The 23,734-nt window shown below is 44.2% G+C and overlaps 1 protein-coding gene and 1 non-coding gene across 8 annotated transcripts in view; one reads left to right on the top strand and one right to left on the bottom strand.

The window, feature by feature from the left end:
* Positions 1-23,734, top strand: part of MEGF11 (multiple EGF like domains 11) — a 339,710-nt gene that overhangs the window by 92,745 nt on the left and 223,231 nt on the right. For all 7 annotated transcript variants that reach the window (XM_028705587.2, XM_028705582.2, XM_028705584.2 and 4 more), the window contains exon 6: positions 18,093-18,185. In XM_028705587.2, coding sequence (XP_028561420.2) covers positions 18,093-18,185 — 93 coding nt within the window. The remainder of the gene's footprint in view (positions 1-18,092; positions 18,186-23,734) is intronic.
* On the bottom strand, positions 21,331-21,404 carry TRNAA-UGC (transfer RNA alanine (anticodon UGC)). The gene has a single exon. It is a non-coding gene; the product is annotated as a tRNA-Ala (tRNA).

The raw sequence follows: 23,734 nt of genomic DNA, 5'->3' as shown, positions 1-23,734 counted from the left end.
TGCAATAAAATGAGATAAACAAAACCCTTTATTCTGGGTGGAGCAAAGTCTATTCTCTGCCAGTGGAAGTTCAGCTGCAAGTTCATGCCCAGAAAGGTCATTTTAATCTCTTCTGTCCCCACCCCACCAAGTACCAGTCATTTCCTGTATATCTGAAAGCAGATTTTGCTGCCAATGTTTCCTCTTATGGGTGGTGGTGACAGCTCTCTGTGCTCTTAGCTGAAGGCCTCCCCAATTCTGAGGCTCTCTTTAATTTGGAGAAGACAGGGATTGAGCCCAGAGGCTTACCTAGTGACTTCCATCACCAGTGACTTCCTCTGATGCCATTGGAGTCAGATCTGCTCTCCTCCTCCTCCATCATCAGTCTGTCTGTCTACCTCCCTCCCTCCCTCCGCCACTCTACACAAAAACGCTTATATCCAAACTGCCCCTGGACGAGCTTCCCTAGCCTTCCAAATCTGGTGCATTCAGCAGACCCTGTCACCCTAGCAATACACAGACTTTAAAACCAGTCTTTCCCTGCCTGGAAAGAGCTTTTCAGCTTTCTTCCTTGCCTGCAGAATTTCAACCAACTGGCTTTCGACTGTCTATGGTTGAAATCACACGAATTAAATGCACAGCTGAAGTCCAGCAGAGGCGGTCTATCGTAAGGTGGCCATTCATAGGACTGGGCGTTCTTCCTTCACTTGACCTTGTAAAGCCACTTTTGTTGGCGCTAACTGGAGTTAATAGTGTGTGACGAGGGGAGACCAAATCTCATGGAGCATAAAATGATCAAAAGCGCTTATTTTTTTAAAAAAAGTTTCCATTTTTTTGAAGTTTTAGATTAAAGACTAATTGGTTCTTCTTTCATTAATAGTAGCCTTGCTTTCTTGTAAAAGTTTTTTGGTTTTTTTTTTAAAGATGGCTTTCTAATTAAGTGCAATACATTTGGATGAGTGAGGACCAAGCTGCTGCTTCTTTATAATAATAAAAAATATATCTATTCATAGTTTTCTTTCTGGTAGCACAAAGTCAGGATTCCTTGCTGCGGTCTCCTAATCTTACCCCTTTTTTCATTTGTGCTCTACAAAAGGCAGGCTTCTGTGACTGTTCTTTATAGTGAAGGCTGTATATTCTGGCCAGGGTGGGGGCAAAAGATTATTATTCAACGCTTATAAAGTACCTAATACCGTATTTTTCGCTCTATAAGACGCACCAGACCACAAGATGCACCTAGTTTTTGGAGTAGGAAAACAAGAAAAAAAATATTCTGAATCCCAGAAGCCAGAACAGCAAGAGGGATCACTGCACAGTGAAAGCAGCGATCCCTCTTGCTGTTCTGGCTTCTGGGATAGCTGCGCAGCCTGCATTCGCTCCATAAGACGCACACACATTTCCCCTTATTTTAGGAGGGAAAAAGTGAGTCTTATAGAGCAAAAAATATGGTATTTCCTAAGGGCTGTACATATAAGACAGTCCCTGTCGGCAGGCCCATTATCTAATAGACATGATGCGAAAGGAAAAACAAATGGGGAGGGAAAAGGAAAGCAAGCACTGGAGCAGCTAAGAAAAGCCTGCTGGACCAGGAGAATGGCCCACCTAGTTCAGAATCCTGTTCTCACAATGGCCAACCTGATGCCCCAGTGGGAAATCCATAAGCACAACTGGAGTTCGATAGCATTCTTCCTACCTGTGGTTCTCAGCGACTGGCATTCAGGGGCATGCTATCTCTGACAGCTGACCTTCTCTGGTTGATGGAAGAGGCCAGGTTGTTGCCTTCCCTGCTTGCCCTGGTGTTCTTTCTGAGAGACAGAGAGTGCAACCTTCTCTCTCTGTCTGCAAACCTACATAATATTTCTTTAAAATACAGTTAATTCTAGATTTTGGAAGTAACTGGGTGGGTGGGGTGAGTGTTTTGCAAGTGATTGAAGCCCTACTGTTCGGACTTCTGGAAATTCTTGGATAACCCTCTGGCTTTTAGAATTTTACCAGGCATTGCTCACATGTTTTAAATTCTATCTTCCTTCACAGTATGGTGCTGGGATGGTGGGAAGGTCTAAGTTTTTATTTCACTTTAAGCACATTCTGCGTCTGGTTGCTCTTGGCTACTGCGTGTATTTTTTCCTGTATTGCTTTTGAGCTTTTCGTTCTTGTCGATTAGGTTCCATCCCCATTGGCAGACATAGACACCCACACAAACACACACCCTCTTACCTGACTGGGCTGGAGGACATTCTGCCTGGTGTGAGGCCCTGAAAGATTTAAAAGCAACGCTTTTGAGATCATAGCCGAATGCTACAACCTCTTTGCAACCACCCCACATTCCTTTGCTCCTGTTGGGCTTGGCTGTATTTCAGCCGTGTCTGTGGCCGTGCTGGAGGTTCACTTCCTGGGACAGGACTCTTCCATTATGGATGAGTGCTTTCCCCCCCTCCCCATTACAGGGAGACCATCAATCTCATTTTACTACGACATGATGGATGGAAGTTGGTGGCTAGAGGTGAAGGGAGTTCAGTGAATGCAAGTGCTTTGGTAGCTTGGACACAAGAGATGTGAAACTAGGAACTAAAGAAGTTTGATATCCCCCCTTTTGTCTCTTGAATGGGAGATCTCAAGTAATCACCAAGCATGAAATCACAGCTTTGTCACTCACACTATCGACCAAATAGTCGAAGCGGGTTGGGGGGTGGGGATGAATTATTTTGGCTGACTTTTCACTCTTTAACAATTCCAGTTTGCATGTCAGAGAATATCCGGAATTAAGGATTCATGTTTTGGGCGAATGCTTGAGTTGATCTTTGCTGCCATGCATTTGATAATTGGTCACCTAGGTATTTGGATGTCTGTGAAGACTGATGCTGTTTGGCAGGACAATCTATCCTTTGGAGGAAGGCACTGACTAATTTGGTGAGCAGCTAGTCCTTATGATTTTACTGGGAAGACAAGGGCTGCAGGGGAATATTGCTTGCCGGCCATTGAGCCTCTGAGTTGGGTATGCAACAGAGTTGTATTAGACAACCTCTCCCTCCAGGGGACCTTAGGGACCATAGTTCTGTGAGAGATGCTTATTGATTATCCCTCTAGAAAGTATTGATTATTGTGCTCCTTGGATACAGTAAGATAAAAGGGTCGTGGATTCATCTCTGCTCATGGATGTCTGTAATAACCAATTAAATGTGACATCGTGGGCTGCATGGTAGGCTCTGTTAACACCTTTCTTGGCTTAGCTGTAGCTATTGGGGCTGAGCACGGGCAGAGGTGAATTTAGGGCAGCACAACCGGTTCCACCGTACTGGGCGCTGAACCTAAGGGGTGCAGGGCATCTCAACTATGACCTAGTGAATTGAACAGAACAGAAGGCCAGAGGGGTGTGTGTGGGTGTGTGGGTGTGTGTGTGAGAGAGAGTGTGTCAAATGTTAAGCTTGCACAGGGCGTCATTGAAATTTGAAAGACCGAAATCTGTCACTGGCAGGAGTTGAACTAGGCTGTAGTGGGTAAGTGGGATGGAGACTTAAGCTTTCCGCATCGCTTCCACCCCATGTGAGTGGTGCAGCAATAAAGCTGCCGGCACATTTGCAAACTAAGCAGGATCCAGTATGGTTTCAAATGGGATGGGAGACAGTGCAGGAGGTAGGGCTAGAGCAGGCATCCTCAACCTGCGGCCCTCCAGATGTTTTGACCTACAACTCCCATGATACCTAGCTAACAGGACCAGTGGTCAGGGATGATGGGAATTGTAGTCCAAAACATCTGGAGGGCCGAAGGTTGGGGATGCCTGGGCTAGAGGATCTTTGGGGTTCCTTCCGACTCTACAATTCCATGGTGATATGATTTGAATGGCCTCTTGAAACTACTGTTGGTGGTGCTGGGGAGCCAGGCAACCACGCTGCACCTGCCTCTCTGTGCCCCTCCTCCACATTAATAGCAATTCAGAGACGGGCAGCAGAATTTACATTGGGGAAATGATAACAAAGCAACAGCTTAAAAAAATAATAATAATGAGATGTGTAGTGAGTTTTCAGAAACAGCATACAAAGACTAAAGAAACAAAACCGCCACAACTGTGTGGAGCACATTATGGCAGTTAGAATAAAATAAACAGCAGGCTCAGTACAGTTTTCCAGACAGCATAATAAAATACTTTCCGTGAAGGGACATTTTGGAAGTAAGAGTTACATATTGATAATGCAGCCTCGCCGCATAGAGGCATGTGTCTTTGGGGAGCCTATGCAGTGCAGTATTTTTATTTATAAAGCTTATTCTAGAGGCTTTTGAGACCTGACTGCTTTTAATGAAAGGGCTGGTGCTGTGCTGTATTTGTTGTAAGTATCTGTATGTTTTAAAAGATCTGAGAGGGATCTTCAATTGTTTAATTATTTTTATTAATGATTACTTTCTTCTTCTTCTTCTTCTTCTTCTTCTTCTTCTTCTTCTTCTTCTTCTTCTTCTTCTTCTTCTTCGTTTTAGCTCTTCCTGTTTTATATGCAAGTTGCCTTGAGTCCCTGCCAGGGTAAAAGGCAGGATATAAATAAATGTATAATAAAAATAAATAGAGACCATACAACATCAAAATGGTCTCATTTCATAACTTCTCTTTTCACACAAACCCCTATAGTAGGTCTCCTAACATCGTCCAACAACCATAACAAACTACAGTCCCCAGAATTCTTTGGAGGAACTCATGACTGTTAAGGTGGTATCATAGTGTTTTAAAGGCTATGAGCCATAATGGCTATACTGTATTCTGTCTCCACAGCTGGTGGCAGCAATGCTTCTGAACACCAGTTGCTGGAAACCACAGGAGGACACAGTGCTCTTTGGTTCAGATCCTGCTCACAGGTTTCCTGTTAGGGCATCTCATTGACCACTGTGAGAACAGGATGATGGAGTAGATGGGCCACTAGACTGATCCTGCAGGCTCTTCTTGAGCTATAAATGTCTGGTGTGGATGGACTTTGTTGCTGGTGTTAAAGAATTAGGTGTCAGGAATCCTCACTGATGTCTTGCAAATCATCCAGAGATCATACCTGTAGAGCCTGATCTACCATCAGCCTATGACAGGTGGCAGAGCCTGTGCAGGTGAGCCTGGCAAAGTCTAGAGTAGGTTAGTTTTTCCACACCCTGATGCCACCATGGGTGGTAACCCTAGATGTCACTTAGTTCTTCAAATGCAGAATACTGGAACCCTTGCTGATGATGATAATTTTATTAATTATACCCTGCCCTTCTGGCTGGGTTTCCCCAGCCTCCCTGGGCAGCTTCTGGCACATATAAAAACATAATAAAATGTCAAACATTAGAATCTTCCCGATACAGGGTTACCTTCAGATGTCTTCTAAAAGCTGTGTAGTTCTTTATCTTCTGGACATCTGATGGGAGGGCGTTCCACAGGGCAGGTGCCACTACCGAGAAGGCCCTCTGCCTGGTTCCCTGCAACTTCACTTCTCGGAGTGAGGGAACCACCAGAAGTCCCTTGGAGCTGGACCTCAGTGTGGAGACGCTCCTTCAGGTATACTGGGCCAAGGCTGCTTTGCTCATGTAACCATATACATCCCTCTGAACAATGCTGGCTGCTCAGGAGGGACCCTGTTTTCTGGAAAGAATGAGCTATGTGTTAGTTTCTGTTTCTCACTGTGCAGCTGCTGCGTGGAGTCACAGGACTCTGTTTACATTCCTGGGATTCCAGGAGAGAGGATGTCTTTTCTGTTCTGCGTAGTTTAGAAATAAAACTCTTTACAATGTGGCCAAACCTCTCGTCTCTTCCCTGTGCTGGGAACCCTGCTGGATAGAATGTGCTTGAGGCCTTATCAAAGGCTAAGGCCATTAAACATGTTGGAGGCGATTTCATAGGCTCGGCTCGGAGGAAGATGAGGCCCTATCAGCTTGGCCGAGCGGAGTTCTGACACTATGTCTCTCCTCCTGTTCTCCAGCTCCCCATGATTATGCTTTCTCTAGTAACACAGCAAACTGCCTTATACTGGTCTATCTGTCTCATCACTGTCCACACACTGACTGGCAGCTGCTCTCCAGAGCTTCAGACTGGGGTCTTTACCAGCCCTACGTGGAGATGTCAGGGATTGAACTTCCTACAAGCAGATTAGATGCTGCGCCACTAAGCAGCAGTCCTTCCCTGTGAAGTTATCCAGAGTTGTATTTGAAAACAAACTACACACCACAGGCCATTAATTTGCACACAAACATGATTTAGTGTATTCAGTTTGCAAAGGTAAGCCTTTTGGCAAAGCAAATGCATAAATTGCAGAAAAATCTCCCCCCACCCATTCCCCGCCTCCAATACACAACAATTGTCCTCTTTTTAAAGGCTTTTAAAATTATTTAGACTAGATTAGAGCTCAGGGTAGCTTTTTGATTTCTTCCTTGATGCTTAAAAAACCTCCACATCCTGGAGCTCTTTTGTCCTGTGTTGCCCTCTGAGCAGAGACACTAATTGAAGATCTCCTTCTTATTTTTTTGTAAAGAAGAAAGAAAAAGGGAGGAAAGAGCCTCCAATTTACTAAATGGATCTCTTTTTGTTCTGAGGACCAAGCCTTTGTTAATCCTGTCCTTTTCAATCTTTGCACCCTATCAGGTTTATATAAAGCATCTGCAGAGAACTGGTAGCTGAGTTTGTGTTGGACAACAGGAGTGGCAATGATCTAGGCACCAAAGGAGGAGGGGATGGCTTGTTAGGAAACACTTCTGTGAAATTAAAGGAGGTAGTGGACTAATAATAATTATATGTGTATATATTAGACTTATTAGTCATGTGTTAGACAAAGCTCTCCAAACGACACATGACATATTTTAAAACATCAGCATAAGTAAGTAAAAATGCACTTTTGTGTGAACACATTCACACAAAAGCACATAGAATTCATTAAAAAGCACACACAAAGAGAGAAGCGGGGTGGGTGGGGAGACACCTTCATTATTCTGTTTTTGGCAAATACTGAAGACACACCTGTTCCCACTGACCTTTGACGCTTGAGATATATATTTTTAGGCTCCTTTTGATTTTTGTAGTTTTAAATTGTTTTAAACTATTTTTAATAATGCATAATATTGTGTTTTAATTGTTGTAACCCACCCTGGGACCTTAGGATGAGGGGATGGTAATGAAGTGTGATGATAATAATAATAATAATAATAATAATAATAATAATAATAATAATAATAATAATAATAATAGATGTTGGTAGGGATAGGCTCAGTCAGCACAGCATGGGACTCGTAATCTCAGGGTCGTGGGTTCAAGCCCCACGTTTGGGCAACAAGATTCCTGCATTGCAAGGGGTTGGACTAGATGAACCCTGTGGTCCCTTCCAGCTCTACAATTCTGTAATTCTATTATTCTTAGTAATAAATTTAAAATGTAGAAAACCAAGGTGGTGCTTGGAACACGGCACAGGTGACTGTCTAGAACCCTGAACAGAGAGGAGTATTTTACATTGCAATGGTTTGCAGATCCTGCTTCTGTTGTTGAATTTCCTAAGCACCGCCCCACCCCCCCAGCTGTCAACATTTCCCTTTTTTAAAAGGGAAATTCCCTTATTCTGAATAGGATTCCTCGCAAGAAAAGGGAAAAGTTGACAGCTATGCTCCTCCCCATGTGTTTCTGGTCTGGGACCCTGTCAAATACCTTCCATGGTCCTCTGCATTGCCAGTCAGCATTGCTGTAGTGCATTTACACCTCACTCTTTGCTACCTGAAGTAGACAAGGTGGCATAAGTAATGCATTATTTGGGTTTTAAAAAATCCCACCGGGAGGCTCTCTCAATGAAGCCATATGGCCTAATTGTTAAACAGCTGGACTGTCGAAATAACCATTCCACAAGCCTCCCACCATCTGCACAAATTTAATTTTCTTTCTGTTTGGGGAATAGGCTGATATAATACAGCAACAGGACGGTCAAGCGATCTTCTGATTTGGAAAGTGAAATAAGGCCGAGCCTTCCCTTCTCGCAACCACCCTGCCTGGATGCGAGAAATGCCAGCTCAGCGTTTTTTGAATTATCTGTATCTTATTTCCACCTCACAATCCTGTTAGAAAACATTTGGGAAAGGGGCAAAAAAACAACAACCACACATCTTTGATCCAGCATTTTAGCAATTTAAACACGTTTCACTGTGTAATGTCTTTTTTTAAACCTCCTGGAGAAGTGCCCATTAAAAGTTTGCATCAGTTGCCTTTGTGCAGAACGCATCTGGGTGTGTCAATCAGCACTCGTGTCTTACCAGTGCTGCTATTTAAATTAACAGAAACAAGACATTTCATTATTTGGAAGCATTCCTCACATGCAAAATAAAATAAAAATAAAAATTCCTGGACTGCTTAGGCAGATGCACAAAACGATTTCAAGGCTAAAGCAGACTGAAGACTCACAGATCTAAGAACATGGGGATGTGGGAGACTGCCGCACACCAAACCTGAAATTGGTCAGTATTGTGTGTGCTTGCTTTATTCAACTTGGTGTCCTTCAGATGTTTTGAACTACAATTCCCATCAGGCTTAGTCAGTGGAATGGAACTGTCTACTCCAGTACAGCCATGCTGTTTAAAACAATTCTTTATTGCTTAATGGTTTGCATTTCTAAATGATGTACATAAAAGCGGTCCACAGAAAATGGGACAATAAAAAAATACAATTAAGCCAAACACTACCTTAAAATGGCTTGCTAGAACAAGAAAACCTGAGCCATGTACCTGAAGTTCAACAAAGAGTGTGCCTGTCTAGTCTCAGTTCACAGGGTTGGGACCACTGCACTGAATGCATGGCATTTGGTAGTTACGAGCAGTGCATCTGAGCCATGAGGGACTGCCAACAGAGACTCCCTTTAATTGGGCATGTATAATCCCATGACGGGTGAGCTCCTGCTGCTCGGTCCCTGCTCCTGCCAACCTAGCAGTTCAAAAGCACGTCAAAGTGCAAGTAGATAAATAGGTACTGCTCCAGCGGGAAGGGAAACGGCGTTTCTGTGCACTGCTCTGGTTCGCCAGAAGCGGCTTAGTCATGCTGGCCACATGACCTGGAAGCTCTACACCGGCTCCCTTGGCCTATAAAGCGAGATGAGTGCCGCAACCCCAGAGTCGGCCACGACTGGACCTAATGGTCAGGGGTCCCTTTACCTTTATTGAGGGATCAAGCGGTCCTTAAGATACCCTGGACCCTCCTTGCTAGAAAGAACTCTTTGTAAATGAGAACAGATAGCTGGGGTTTGCTCTCCCCTCCCCCTTTCTTCCCAATCCCTTTTGCTTTTGTGTTGTGTCTTTTAAATTGTAATCCTAAGGGCAGGAGCTGTCATTCGAAGCTGCTCTGGGAGCCTTTTGGAAGAGGGAGTGTTGACATGGCATTTTTAAAACTCTAAAGGCAGGGAATATTTGTCCTTCCAAATGTTGCTAGACTACAGCTGTCGCCACCCTAGGTTGGCCTGATTTGAGTTGGAGTCCAACAGAATCGGGGGGGGGGGCAGGGGGGCTGTACTTAGGTTTGATGAGGCCCTAAGCTGCTGAAGGTAATGGGGCCCTTTATATGTCCAGCTGTCCTTTGTCAACAACAAATTGTCGCTGTTTTTGTGTTGAATATATGCTCTATGGTAATCTATGGACCTAATAGGTATCTAAAGCCATTTGCACATGTTGCCATGCAACCAGTCCATGCAGAATGTAGGTACCCTATATATAAAAGGTAAAGGTAAAGGGACCCCTGACCATTAAGTCCAGTCGTGACCGACTCTGGGGTTGTGCGCTCATCTTGCTCTATAGGCCGAGGGAGCCGGTGTTTGTCCGCAGACAGCTTCCGGGTCATGTGGCCAGCATGACTAAGCCGCTTCTGGTGAACCAGAGCAGCGCACGGAAATGCCATTTACCTTCCCGCCAGAGCGGTTCCTATTTATCTACTTGCACTTTGACATGCTTTCGAACAGCTAGGTTGTCAGGAGACCCTATATATAGAAATGAGCAAAGCAGTGACATTTTAGGGAGCAGGCTAGCAGGCGGGGCCCATTACTTACACCATAGGAGCCTACACAACACAAAACACTGTTGCTGTATGTAGTTTTTTTTTAAAAAAAATCTTATATTTTGGAAATGTACATCCAGGTTTTTTTCCTTTAATTTTTTGAGGGGCCCACCAGAGAGTGGGGCCCTAAGCTATAGCTTGTTTAGCTTATACGTAAATCCGGCACTGGGGGGGGGGGTCCTCAGGTTCCCCATCCTTGTTACATCGGAGTCAAGCTCCTGTAACTTTAAGGATGCTCCTGATGCTGCAGTTTGGCGCTAAAGGTGGACAAAAAAGGCTCTGTGTCTCTACTCTGTATAGGTTTTGCTTTCTTCCATTCTGTGTGCTCAGGGTCCGTTCCCGCCCCCCTTGTTTCCCCAAAAGATCCTGCAGGCTTCATTGCTAGTCTGCATGGGTTTGGGCAACCATGTTGACATCGCGGAGATCAATAAGGTCACGTGAAGCAGAAATGACACTGTGAGAAATAAAACACACGCTTACAATTAAAGGTGGGCTTCTTCCCCCTGCCCAGCACCCCTTTCCCTCTGTCCATCTCTCTCAACCGCAATAGATTTATTTCTGCATTTTTTGTTCCGGCAAACTTCTTTGTCATCCTCTCTTAACAAAAAGAAAAAGAAAACACAGGAGCTGCCTAAATCAAGATGACCTTTAAAAAAAAAAAAGGCTCGATGTGCACGGTCAAATTTTGAGATACCATCTTTCCCACTTTGTCCTTTTGTGTTCCCGACCAGCTGTGCCCCTCTTTAAAGCTGTCCCCTTGTTCTCCACCCGCTTTCACCAGCCATACAATAGCCCTGAACTTCAGGGAGGCTAAAAAAGAACAAATCTCCCCCAAACATTCCCTCATTGAATCCAGAGGGGCAGCTGCTCAAAGCTGTTCCCCTCCCCTCCCCACCATCCAGTTTTTAACAGAAATGAAAATGAATCAATATCGCAACAAGAGGGCTGGAAGTGCCTTTGAAGAATCCCGATAAATAAAAGCCTACGACGGCAAAGCTGGCTCATTGGTCACAACCTAATTAAACTCCCAGATGTTAATTGAGTCTTTTGGAGCTTGTCTGGAGCTTCAGCAGTTGCAGGGAACTGAGTGGAGGATTGCTCTTGCGATTTAAACTTCCAGAGAGTAAATGGGGCCGTTTCCCAGCTAAATAATCTGTTGTGGAAACGAGGTCTGGTCACAAGCCATGCATGTTGCAGGCTTTCCAAAGCTGGGGCCCTCCAGATGTTTGGGTGTCTATGTCAACAAATTCTTCTGTATTTTTTCCAGCCATTTATTGATCAAAGGGGAGAGGAAATTTTGGTAATCCCATGTATGGTGCAGGGGTTTGTGGCGCTTGCTTTACTTTTGAGGTGTGGCCTTTTTCTTTATCCTGCAAAACATCTCACTGGCTGGTGCAAAGGTCTCAGGACCACATGTCTTCCTAGGACTGAAAGAGAAGACTCTTAAGTGGTCTGTGTTATAATCTCTCATTTGGTTAATAGCCCACTTTATTTTGGCAAGGCCCCACTTCATTCCACTTATCGCCTTTTTAAATCAAGCCAGCTCGGGGCTGCTAAACAGTCTCTGTGTTGTCCCAGTGATGCATTATGGCCAAGAGAAAACGCATTGGCACCTTCTTGGGAGCCAAAACTAAGGATGTGCATTTAAAAATAGCTCCTGTTAAAATTTGCTAGCAACAGCTGCCCACACCAGGTGAAGGGTTCCGTATGGCCCTCTCTGTACTTGATAAGAGCAATGCCTCTTTCGTCTCCCATCTGGAACATAACTCTGTGTGTTCTGAGAGCGTTGCTATGTGTTAAATATGCCTGATTTTTTTTTGGATGTCTTCCATATTTTGAATCTATGATGCCTATGAGAAAGAAGGATGCAAGGAAGCTGAGGATCTCAGGGCTGGACAGTCTCTTCCTGTGATCTTATCCTAAGTACTAGGAACACAGGAGGCTGCTTGAACTGAGTCAGAACATTGGTCCATCTAGCTCAATATTGACTGGCATCAGCTCTCCAGGTTTTCCAACAGGAGTCTTTTCCCAGCCCTACCTGGAGATGCTCAGGGTTGACCCTTCTGCATGCCAAATAGGTGCTCTGCCCCTGAGCTACGGCTCTTCTGTTCAGGAGGGAGGTGCAGAATGGTGGGCACCAACATGTTGCGTGAGATGAGAGACTCCTTTATCATTTACAGAAACCCAACAGCATGCTGATCTGTGCTCTGCTCAGCCAGAGGAGTGGTACAGGCCATGTCCAGAGTGCTTATATTTCATTGTGGATAGACAGTGGGGAAGCACCAGAGCTCAGAGGTAGCTGACCACCCTTGAGGTCCTCCAATAGTCTACTTGATGTGGCTATGTGTAGGGCAGCTGTGCTGGCTGGGGCTGATTAGAATTGCAGTCAGAGTTATAGTGGTTCAGGGTTCTGAGGCTTCAGGGGGCGGACAAAGACTGGTTACTAATTTTGCAGCAGGGCCCCAGCAGAGTCACTCTCCCTAGCATCCCTAGTGCCACCCAATCAGCATGAAAGAGGAGCTTTTTAGCCACTGAGAAGTAGTCTTCTCACCCTTTGTTCTGAGTAGAACCAGTCCCAGTGAAAGGAGGTGTCACGGTCCAGTTTACGGGTAGTCAAAGTCCCGGCTGAGGATGTCGGGACCGGGGACAAGACGATGGAGTGGGAGCAGGAACAGAGTCCGGAAGTCAGGAGTCCGGAAGCCAAGGATCCGAGGGTCAGAGAGCTGGGAGTCAAGAAGCCAAGGGTCCGAGGATCAGGAAGCAAGGAGTCAAGAAACCAAAGGCAGGAAACTGGTTGCTGTGGCAAAGAGCCAAAGGGGAATGCTGACCTTGTATCCCTTCCTGGCTCTTGCCACCAGGTGCTGTGAGTTACCAATTGGCCTCACCTGTGTGGCCACGCCTTGCCTCTTCAGAACAAACTTAGGAAAGCCCCAGTCCTGCAAAGCCCTACCAGTCACAGGGCCTGGCTCCGGTACGCACTCCTGACAGGAGGTGAGTCAGTCATTAAGGGTTAGCTCCTAGGGTCAATCTGGAGAAGGCACATAGGAAGAACATTAAGGGTGAATTGTTCTGTATGCCCCAAAGCTAAGCATTTTGGAATAATGAAAACGCAAGGTGCTTCTGTTTCAAGAGAATGGTATGCAAGTTTTGTTACATCCAATGGAACTTCAAGCAAAAGGCAAATTAGGTCACTTCAAAGGGAAGGTACTGGAACACCCCAAATCATTTGCCTATATATGTGCCCAAATAAGAGTACTTCTAGCTGAAAGGGCACATGGAGATCTGCATTGACCATTGCAATATATCCCTAATTGTTATCATTGTTTAATAATAGCATGATTGTGTAATCTTAGAAGGGGCCATGGCTGTGAGTATTGTTCTGAATTTTCCACTACGCTACTAGTTGTAGTCTAAAGCATATAGAGGACACCAGGATGGGGTAGGAAGAGGGATGAGTATGTCAATATTGCTTTCTCTCAGTTTCATATTTTTGAATTTTAAGTTCAGTTTGCACCATCTCTGCAAATACTTGCAATTCTTTTTAAAGTCCGCATTTAAATTTGTACTCATTGTCACCCACATTTCATCCATAATAATTTGTGTGCATATTTCTTGCAATATATACACAACTTTGTCTACTATATGCACTTTTGCAAGCTATTTCCCCTGACAGAATTCATTTTTGCATGCTAATATACACTTCTTCTTTTTTGGAGCACTTCTCAACAAGGTGCACATTCATTGGTTGGAGAAATGTAAATTTCACAGAAATTTTGTGTTTTGGTTCAGGAAGTACAATTTTGGTATCAAAATGCAAACTTGGGCCAAATGCCTTACCCACCACTTCCTACACCAGCACCAGCTTCATATGTGGATGAATCCTTTTAAAAATAATAATTTCCTGTTCTGTTCTCATGGCTTGGAAGGAGGAGAGTAAAGTTAGGTGAGTTGTTGGTGCAAAGGACTCTGCCAAAATTCGGAGTTTATTGCCTCTTGGCACACGCATGCACACACAGGATATGGAATGAGGCCTTGCTTCCAAAAGGAAGTGAAATGACTGAAAAACTTTATAAATGATAATATTGGTGAACTGCAGGGGAAGAATAGAACAGAGGAAAAAGTTTAAGCACATGGATTCTTGAGTCACGTGCTGTGCTGATTCAGCAGGTATGCTAACTACATTATCCCATTGAAGACGTTCGTAATTCATCGCTAAGTGTACTAATGGCAGTTTAGGGCCGTGTGGCCAGTAAGTTGGCCATCTCTTGGCGGATATTAAACGCTGGGAATAATAAAGGGGAATGTTATTGTATTAACTTTATTGATTTAGCAGGATTGATTGAGCCTGTCTCCCTGCGGAAGAGGGAGGGGATTTGCTTTTTTGCTGGAATGGCATCATTTCCCCCCTTTCTTTGCTTCTTTAAGCCAGTGGCTTAGAACCCTGGCTGTGCTCACATCCAAAAGCTGCGCTATTTGCATATCTCATTTACTGTATCATTAGCAAGGCGTTGTAGCTCTGCACATGAGGGAGTTGGCATGTGTGGTTCCTTCACTCTTTATGTCTGTATTCGATTCCCCTTTTTGTCCTTTCATAATTTGGAACTGTGTGTCTTTTTGACAGCCCAGTCATAGACGCATAGAATTGTACCTTTGGAAGAGACCACAAGGGTCATGTAGCTGAACCCCCTGCAATGCAGGAGTCTTTTCCCCAACGTGTAGTTTCACATTTAAAAGTTTTACACCCGTGCTAAGTATTATTGCTATGATTATATTACACACCCATGCATAGAGTTGTTTTAAACTGCTTTTAATATTGTACCTTAATGCTGTAACCCAGGCACACCCAAACTCCAGTCCTCCAGCTGTTTTGGGACTACAACTCCCATCATCCCTAGCTAACAGCACTAGTGGTCAAGGATGATGGGAATTGTAGTCCCAAAACAGCTGGAGGGCCGAGTTTGGGGGTGCCTGCTGTAACCCATCCTGGGACCTTTGGGTGAATGGTTGTAAATAATCATATTTGAAGCACTTTAAAGCTCTATATAAATGCTTAATAATGATGCCACCACTGTGGCTGCCCCCCCTTTAAGACATTGCCTTAAAGCAAATCCATCTAGCTCACTGACTGGCCTCAGCTCTCTGGGGTATTAGGCAGGGAGCCTCTTCAAGCCCTACCTGGAGAACCTGGGGATTGAACCTGGAACCTTCTGCATACAAATCAGGTTCTCTTAGCTGTGGATGTTTCTCATGAACACTGGAAGCTGCTTTCCACCAAATCGTATCAAGCACCCAGCATTGTCTGTATTGTCTAGCAGTGGCTCCCCAGAATTCCAGACACCCCTACCTCAAGTTGCTGGGGATCGGACCTGTGACCTTCTATATGCAAAGCGTTGAGCTACTCATGCAGGCCTGCATAAAACCCTGTTCCTGAGCAGTTGCTTTAGCAATCTTTGGATTTGAAAATTGGCACCAGGGTTTGGAGGGTTGGAGATTAAGATGTGTTAAGAGTTGGATTTAGTCCGTCGGCATGTTTCACTGTGGCTTGAGCTGGAGCCAAACTGGCGACTGCAATTAAAAAAAGCCAAGAAGCGATAAACATCGAGTGGATCTGTTTTCCCAGCTCCCATCTGTAGGCTTCCTCCCCCCCACCCTCGTTTCTTTTTAAATTCCATGCTGAGGAATGATTGCCGCATGACCTTGAACGCGGCCCAATATCTCATGCTAAACGCATTTGCAACCAAGTTGGTTCTGTTTTGGCAGGGCTTTGATGTAGGTCGTTTTATTACCAGGCTGAATCCAACTCCATACTGATCTTCTACTCATGCCAAGAATGCTAATAATAAACTAATCAATGAGGTGCTGGATTGTTCTTGTGAAATGGTCCGTCATGATGGGGCAGGGCGGGGGAGAGATGCAAAAGTGGTGGAACAGTCTGCTCACAGGAAGGAATGGCTTGTTGCCCTGGGTGGTGGAAATGATGTTACCTTTGCTTGCTTGCTTGCAAGAGAGAGTTTTCTTTACCCCTGGGGTCTTTGGCAGTATGCAGAATAGGGGAGTGCCTAAGAGCGCAGGCTCATCTTTATTTTAGCTTGACCTTTTGGTACAAGTAATTTTTATAGTTCCATTAAATGGCGAGATCGTTTGCAAAAGTACATTAGGAAGAGTGCCGTGGGGACCACTGTCCTATTATGTGGAATGTTAATAGAATGAAAAATTAATTAAATGCTAAAGATTACAGCAGGACACATTCTTTTCTCTCTTTCTCTCTCTCCCACCCCACCAAAAAATACTAATTCATGGGACAGATATAGAAACTTGCACTAACTGCAACTCAATTTTCAAGTGGGAGGGTAGATTTGATGTATTGAACCCAAAGCTGCCATTTTCAGTGTAGGCAGTTAATCAAAACTTCTTCTCTTCAGAGGTGCAAAGCATCTTTCAAACCCTCTAGCTCATTTGTCTTCCGAACTCTGCCTAGTAAGTCTTTCTATTTCCATTTTGCAGCGAGAATAATTGAGGCCACTCAAGATTATTGGGTAAAGTCAGGACTTTTCAGAATTCAGATTCCTCTTCATAATTGCTTGGGTCCAATTCTTGTCTACCACTGGCTTGTGCTGTAGGAAGGGATGGAACTCAATGGTAGAACATCTACTCTGCATGCAGAATGTCTGGGTTGGACTGATAGACTGGTTATAGAGCTGCTGCCAGTCAGTGAAGTCAATACTGAGCTACATGGACCAATGGCCTGAGTCTGTATAAGGCAGCTTCCCATATTCTTAGGATTCTTATTTAATGCCCAGGTTTCTGTGCAAGAGATATTTTAAGGATTATTGAGATAAAGTCTGCAAAGCTCTTTAAATGCTAAGGAAAAGCACAATGTAAGACTTAGATTTTTAAGTGCTCAGTAGAGTTGTGGCAACAGGGTGTCTGGCTGCTAATTACAGTCTGATGCTGCACTGTAAAATCCAGCCATTAAAACTGACTATTGGATAACATTGTGTGTGTGTGTACTCTTTTTTGCATGAATCTGTATAGCTCTCCAATCAGGAGGAGGTGGGAATGACACTGTAACAAATGTCTTATTTTCTGATATCTTACAAATTTGGTTGAATATAGTACAATACAATACAATACAATACAATACAATACAATACAATACAATACTGATTTGCTGTTTTTGTTGCACCAAAGTAACAAAATATTGTTCACACATTTAGCAATTTTGTGAAATACTTTCTTTTTCAAATGGCAGGCATGGGCCCCCCGATTCAGACTGGGATCCTGGTAGTGATGGTGGGGGTGTTTGTGGCTTTAACCCTTTAATTCTCCCCCAGACTGTAATTCTGATTCATTCCAGTCTTCTTGCTCCCACAATTGCACTAGGAGGGGAAAGCTTCCAGTGGCAGAAAGATACCCCTCCAATGTAAATAGTAGGTTGGAACTTTCAGCCTGGATTGGTACGGCGGGGGGCGGGGGGGGGGGAGGGTTAATGCCCTCTATATCTTCATCAGAATCCTCACAGAGATCAGGTCTTCTGATTGTGTGAATGCCACATCGTCTGGTTAACTCTGAGCTTCTATCTTGATCAAAGCAACATCTGTCTTTCAGATCCTGCAGGACCTCTCCCTGCTGTATCTGAATCCAGTGAATAGTCTAATTCGGACATAACACTAAACCATTGTCTTATATTGCTGGAAGAAGCTGCAGGGAGCCTCGGACTTACGCATTCCCGCCCCCCTCTCTTCCAGTGCAGCTGTAAGGAGGGGCTAAGGCTCTTTCTGGTAACACTAAACCATGGTTTAGCATTACATCCAAACAAACCATTATGCCTTAATAGCTCTTGAGCAGAGCCAGGCAAGATGGTGAAGTCCTCATTCAAGGCATGTTCAGTGCCCTATGGAGGCTCAGCCCAGATGATTTGGGTTCATTGTTTTTGTGTGTGAAAAATATATTGCCATACGTTATAAAACCCTTAAGGATGCAGACAAGTAAAAAAAAAATCTCTGCTGGTAATCTACACAAATCGCACCCCTTACATTGCTCCCCTTACATTGCAACATAACAGATATATGATTTTCTTCCCTGTTTCCAGCTCTCTGCACAGAAGAATGTGTCCACGGAAGGTGTGTTTCTCCCGACACGTGTCACTGTGAACCTGGCTGGGGGGGCCCAGATTGTTCCAGCGGTGAGTAGAAAACACAGCATTGATTCTCCATAGCCTTCCTATATAGACGTCCCAAGAGGACAGTGCCTTTTGGTAAATCTTTTGGTTTCATTTGTCTATCCTGAGATGAGAACAACAATGCAAACGAAGCAGCAAACCTGTTACTGGTTTTTATCCTGTTATTTATTTATTTATTTTGGTCAGTTGGTTTTGATAATGTCATGAATGCACCATGACTCATTTGTTGCTCGCTGTCCAAGCATATAAGCATCTTCTGTTGAGCTTGAGCTTCTGTAGTAGGGAGGTTATCCCATTTCCCCATTACTGGGTTCTTTCTGCTATATGGGGGGGGGGGGGGGATGTGATTCTTCTCTCCACCCACCCGCCTTGGCACCCAGATATAAAAGCTGTAGTGGTTGCTGAATGGAACGTGGTTGTTCAAGTGCTGCAGACCCTTTATGGTTTGATGTCTATGTCATCGTTACTGGTAAGCTTTGCAGAGCTTCCCTCTCCTCCTGGCTTCATGCTATCTTGCTCTTTCCTTCTTCTTTTTAACCGTTGCAAACAAAGCCATGCCTTGCACTGGGGCTGGTTCCAGGGCTCAGGTGGCCCATGCCAAACAGCTGTCCTATGGGACTGCCTCCCACTCCTGATGCCTACTCTGAGTTTTTAATTAGCATCATCTTCCCCATCCTGTCCCTTAGCACTAGAGCATCTAATGGCTTCTGGATATCATATTGTATTTGCCCCACACCCCAAAAGCCTTGAAAGTTGAATCATTCCAGAGCGGTATGTGTATGTAGGACTATGGATGTCACTGATGCTTTCATCCTCAAGGACAATTTATAGGACCTTAGAGGCAAACCCAAAGTTCATTTTTAAAAAAAGAAATAAATATTATTATTATTTAGTAATGTTAGCAGGAGTTAGTAGTGGGATCTCTCAGGGCACTTGTGCCCCAGTACCTATTTGAATTTGCCTTGTTTTTGTGCTGGGCCTCCTGAATATACAGGCAGACTCTTGCCCCCCCCCCCCAAGTTCAGCCTTTGACCTGCCTGGTGCTCTCTGGATATTTGGGGCCACAGTGCCCCAACAGCTCCAGCCATTATGGCCTTTGTGGGAAGGTTGGCCTAGTCCATTGTCATTTACTGCCAGGGACTTCAACATTTCACAGCCTAACATTTTTTTTAATCCTAGCATATCTGAACTTCTGTGGTCCCCTGGTGTACATTAAGTTTTATGAAACAGCTGAGTATACTTGTTTTATGATTTGTGCGTTTAATTATTATTATTTTTTAGTTAGGGCATCATTTTGTTCATGAAGAACATGGTATTTAATTCTTTGATTACTAATAAGATGCCCTTATAATGAGGATGATTAACATTGAGGCGTAACTAATGTCTTAAGGCATTAATTTCTTTAAAGAGGGTATGCTCGTATGCTCTGAATAATATAATAAGCTAAGGAATTTCTTGCTGGGTCAGATGAAGAGCCACCTACCACAACATGGATAGATAGATAGATAGATAGATAGATAGATGATATAGATATCTCTACCAGAATTCTAATAACCAGTAGTGTTGAGAATAGGTCCTATCCTATGGATGGACCACTGTCCATCTTCCTCTTCATTTCTAGACTGGCAGTGGCTCTCCAAGGTCTCCCTCTGTCTCTGCAGTTTGAAGTCTCTTTAAGTGGTGACCCCAGGGACTGAACTTGGGACTTCCTGCATACGAAACAAGTGCTGAGTCACCGCTGAGCTCCATCATCATGCAGCTCACGTACTGGTTATTGTGTTTTACATAAGAAACTCGAGTCACAGCAAGGTTACACTCTCTCCTTGTTCTGCTCTACCACTTTAGGAGCTCACTTTCTTAAAAAAAACCACAACAACCACAACATTGTTCTCAGGAAGCTTTTTTATGAAACAAGAGTAAAATATGCTTTTGAACAATTCTCTTTTCTCTTTAAAGGAACAGTCAAATGGGGCATATAGTTATGGTTTTTCAAATACATTTTTGGTGCTATAGCTTTGGACGTTTATCTGTTTTGCTCAGGGGAACTGGGGCAGTTAATATCAGCAAAACTCGTTATGGCTTTATCCTCTCGGAAGGATAACTTCTGTGCACCTGCATCCCAACTGACAAAAGAAGGCCAAATTTGTCTGATCTTTTGCTAATTTGGCAAAACACCCCATTTGCTGGCTTGGCAGACTCATTCTAGAACGTGTACTTGAAAGTAAACATCAGAGTTACGCAATATAAGGTGACACATCTATTTCTCCAAATAATGGTAATAATCTTGTTAACTCTGCTGGAACAGATGGGTAAATAATACAGCTCTGTCCAATAAACATATTGTAGTTAACTGAGTGGGCGGCCTCCCTTCTATTCTGGGTATCGATTAGAAATTTCAACAAACATCTGTGGAGATGAAGATGATGATGGAATGGTATTTTGGTTCTTTCTGTTGGAAGGCTGGAACACTCCCTCTTCTGCATCACAGATTTGGGTTTGAAGGATTAGGGAAGCACATTGACTAACAAGAAGCATTTTCTCTCCCTTCCTGAAATATACTTGGAGTTGAGAGTGGATTTCATGCTCTTTATTCAGCTCATAGTGGTGAGGAGGAATGAATGTTCCCCCAAAATATCTGCTTTATATACATTATTTACACAATGGGCTGCACGTGATTGGCTAATTCCAGGATTCTCCTGTAGGCCAATCAGGTTGCGGATTCACTTCTACCTGGAGCTGGATTGGGTGGCTCCTGCGGATCAATCAGACTGCTGCATTTTGGATTCTATTCAACTCAGTACATAACACCTCCCAAGTCCATATGGCTATGCAGGTAGCTGAAAGTTTTGGTTATGGAGGCTGGGATTACAGTAGTTGAAGAGTGAGGGTGTAGTTTATGGCTGTATCCAGTTAATTCCTAAAGGGTTACACTGATCCTGAGGAAAGAAAGCGATGTGTTTGGGGGAACTCAAAGAATAGGTGGGAAACCTTGTTTGAACAGGAACCAAAAGAGGGTGTGCATGAGGAATGGGTTGCCTAATTGCCCAGGCAAGGGATTTCCTAGCACAGGCTCCCAGTAAGTGGCCAGAACTCAGTGTGGATCACACCCAATAGAGACTGCTCCGAAGTGGACAAAAACTAGTTGAACTGGAAGTGCCAGGGATTGAACCTGGGACCTCCTGCGTGCAAAGCAGGTGCTTTACCCCTGAGCCACACCATACCCACTCTAGGCATGGGCACTCACAGCTGCCAATAAGTGGTGTACGGTTCCACTTAAGAATGTTAAATTCCCTTGTCTTAAAGACGGGGGAATCTTTTCCTCAGAAGGCAGGCTGATAAGAGCTAGCAAGTCTGGGTGAAATACTGAGTGGCTATTAATAGAAAAGCTTTTTAAAAGCCCTTGGTAAAAATGATTGTGAAATATTGCCCAGAAGTCATATTATTCTGGATTAGTCTTTTTATCATCTTCTTTTCTTTTCCTCTTTTTCTTTTTGCCCACAGACACAATGCATACTTCTGTAACACGTATGGTTTGGGGGCAAATGGCAGGGTGGGGCAATGGCAGAGCCGTAAAAACTCCAGTTGGTGTAACAAAGACAAGGCATGGATAAGGTTCCAGCCTCTATATAGGTATTTGCACCCTTGTGCAGACATTCTGCATTGTTCCTCTTTACGCTTGTTGTTGATTATTTTATCATTTCTTGAATCTCTATCCCACCCGTCCTTCCCCTTGAAGGCGCTCAGGGTAGTGGTGATGAATAGTGATGGTGGCAGCAGTCCCTGTGCCCTCCACAAACCCACAAAGATGTATGTCCAAATTTGCATAATCTGCATACTGAAAAATGCAGCCCACACTGAATATCCGTACAGGGCTTTGGACAAATACCATTATGTGAATCACAAAAGGCCACTAATTTGGGAAGGGGATTTCTCTCTTTAAAGTGGAACCCTCTTTACATTAAATATTCCAGCTTTTAAAAATAATTAGGAATATTAAAGCACTGACAATGATGGAGAAGGAAGCATTATTCATAACTTTTATTTCCGCTCACTGGGCAAAGATCCAGCATATTTCATTTGCGAGAGGGTTTTTTTGGAGGCTGTAGGGAGAGGGATGTTAGCCAACTCCTAAATTAACTATTCTCTGGTAGCCTTTGCAAACGTTACCCCGGGATTAGCCTTGATATCTCAGTGTACTCTTTTCATTAAATATAATTACTGCATTTGTTAGTCTTGGAGATTTGGATGTCTTTATATCCCACTGGTGAATTCTGGAGAACTTGGGTTGTGAGCCTTAGAACAGTTCCCTCCTCCCCAATCTGGTACCAGATGTTTTGGATGACAACAGGCATTCCCCCCACCCCCACCCCTGCAGCACCATCTGCCTACCGCAGATTCTGGCTTCCACAATCTAGGAATGGGGTTAGCTCAGTGGTAGAGCATCTCCTTTGCACCCAGAAGGTTTTGGGTTCATTTCCTGGCATCTCCAGATAGGGCTATGAATGTCTCCTGCCTGAAACCCTGAAGAGCTGCTGCCTGTCAGAGCTGTGGCCTGTTCTGCTTTGATACTTCCTGGCAGCTTCCTATGTTTCTGTGCCACTCTTCTGAGCTCTTTCCCCATCTGCATCAGAGTTTCTATCTGCCCCCCCCTTTCCTTTCTGACTTTCTCCACTAAACTCTAAACATGGCAACATAGAAAGCTGCCTTGTTCTGAACCAGACCATTGGCCTATTGAGCTTAGTATTGTCTACCCTGACTGGCAGCAGCTCTCCAGGGTTTCAGGCAGGAGTATCTCTCAGCCCCACCTGGAGAGGCCATTGGGGAGTGCACCTGGCAACTTCTGCATGCAAGCCACTGGGACATTGCCCATCCCTCCTAAACTGGTGGTGGTGCCCTCATACCATCAATGTTTGGGGCATGGCCCACTTGTTGAAGACGAACGATCCTCAATCCCATCCTCCAAACTGCTGGTCTCTTGTAGCCCTTATGATGGACCATAAATCTCATTAAAGAGTTTGGTGCTTGTCAAGGTTGAAGTGACTTTTAGAGACAGTTTATCAATAGGGAAAGGGAGTCTGTGCCATATTTGACTCGGCATGGCGTCTTGCCTACACTGTATGCTGGCTGGCAGGCAGCTGCCTGTGCCTCCAGGCCTTGCTTTGATTTCATATCAGAAATCAGTAATATATAGAGGCTTAATTACCATACCAATGAAAAACAGAAGTGGCGAGGTTCATCTGTTTTATATATAACAAAGACAACTGTTGAAATGAATTGTTTCCAAGGTCTTAATAATGTTAAAGGGGAATCATATCTAGCCAGTAAGAAGTTTCCAGCCCTCCCTCCCTCCCTCCCTCCCTCCCTCCCTCCCTCTTTTTTTTAAATGGCTTTTAAGTCTCACCCCCTCCACCCTGGTGACATTTTAATTCATTCAACCTGAGCTTTGGTTGTTCAGATGCAGAAGAAAAGTGGCAAATGCTCAATGCAAACCTTTCCTGCTCACCTGCTCGATGATTTCAAAGCAATTAACTTCAAACAGCAGCAGCAGGCTG

Source organism: Podarcis muralis, chromosome 14 (assembly GCF_964188315.1).
Source record: "Podarcis muralis chromosome 14, rPodMur119.hap1.1, whole genome shotgun sequence".
Lineage (NCBI taxonomy): Eukaryota > Metazoa > Chordata > Lepidosauria > Squamata > Lacertidae > Podarcis > Podarcis muralis.
Note: the sequence above shows the minus strand (reverse complement) of the source record. Positions and strands in the feature narration are given on the sequence as shown.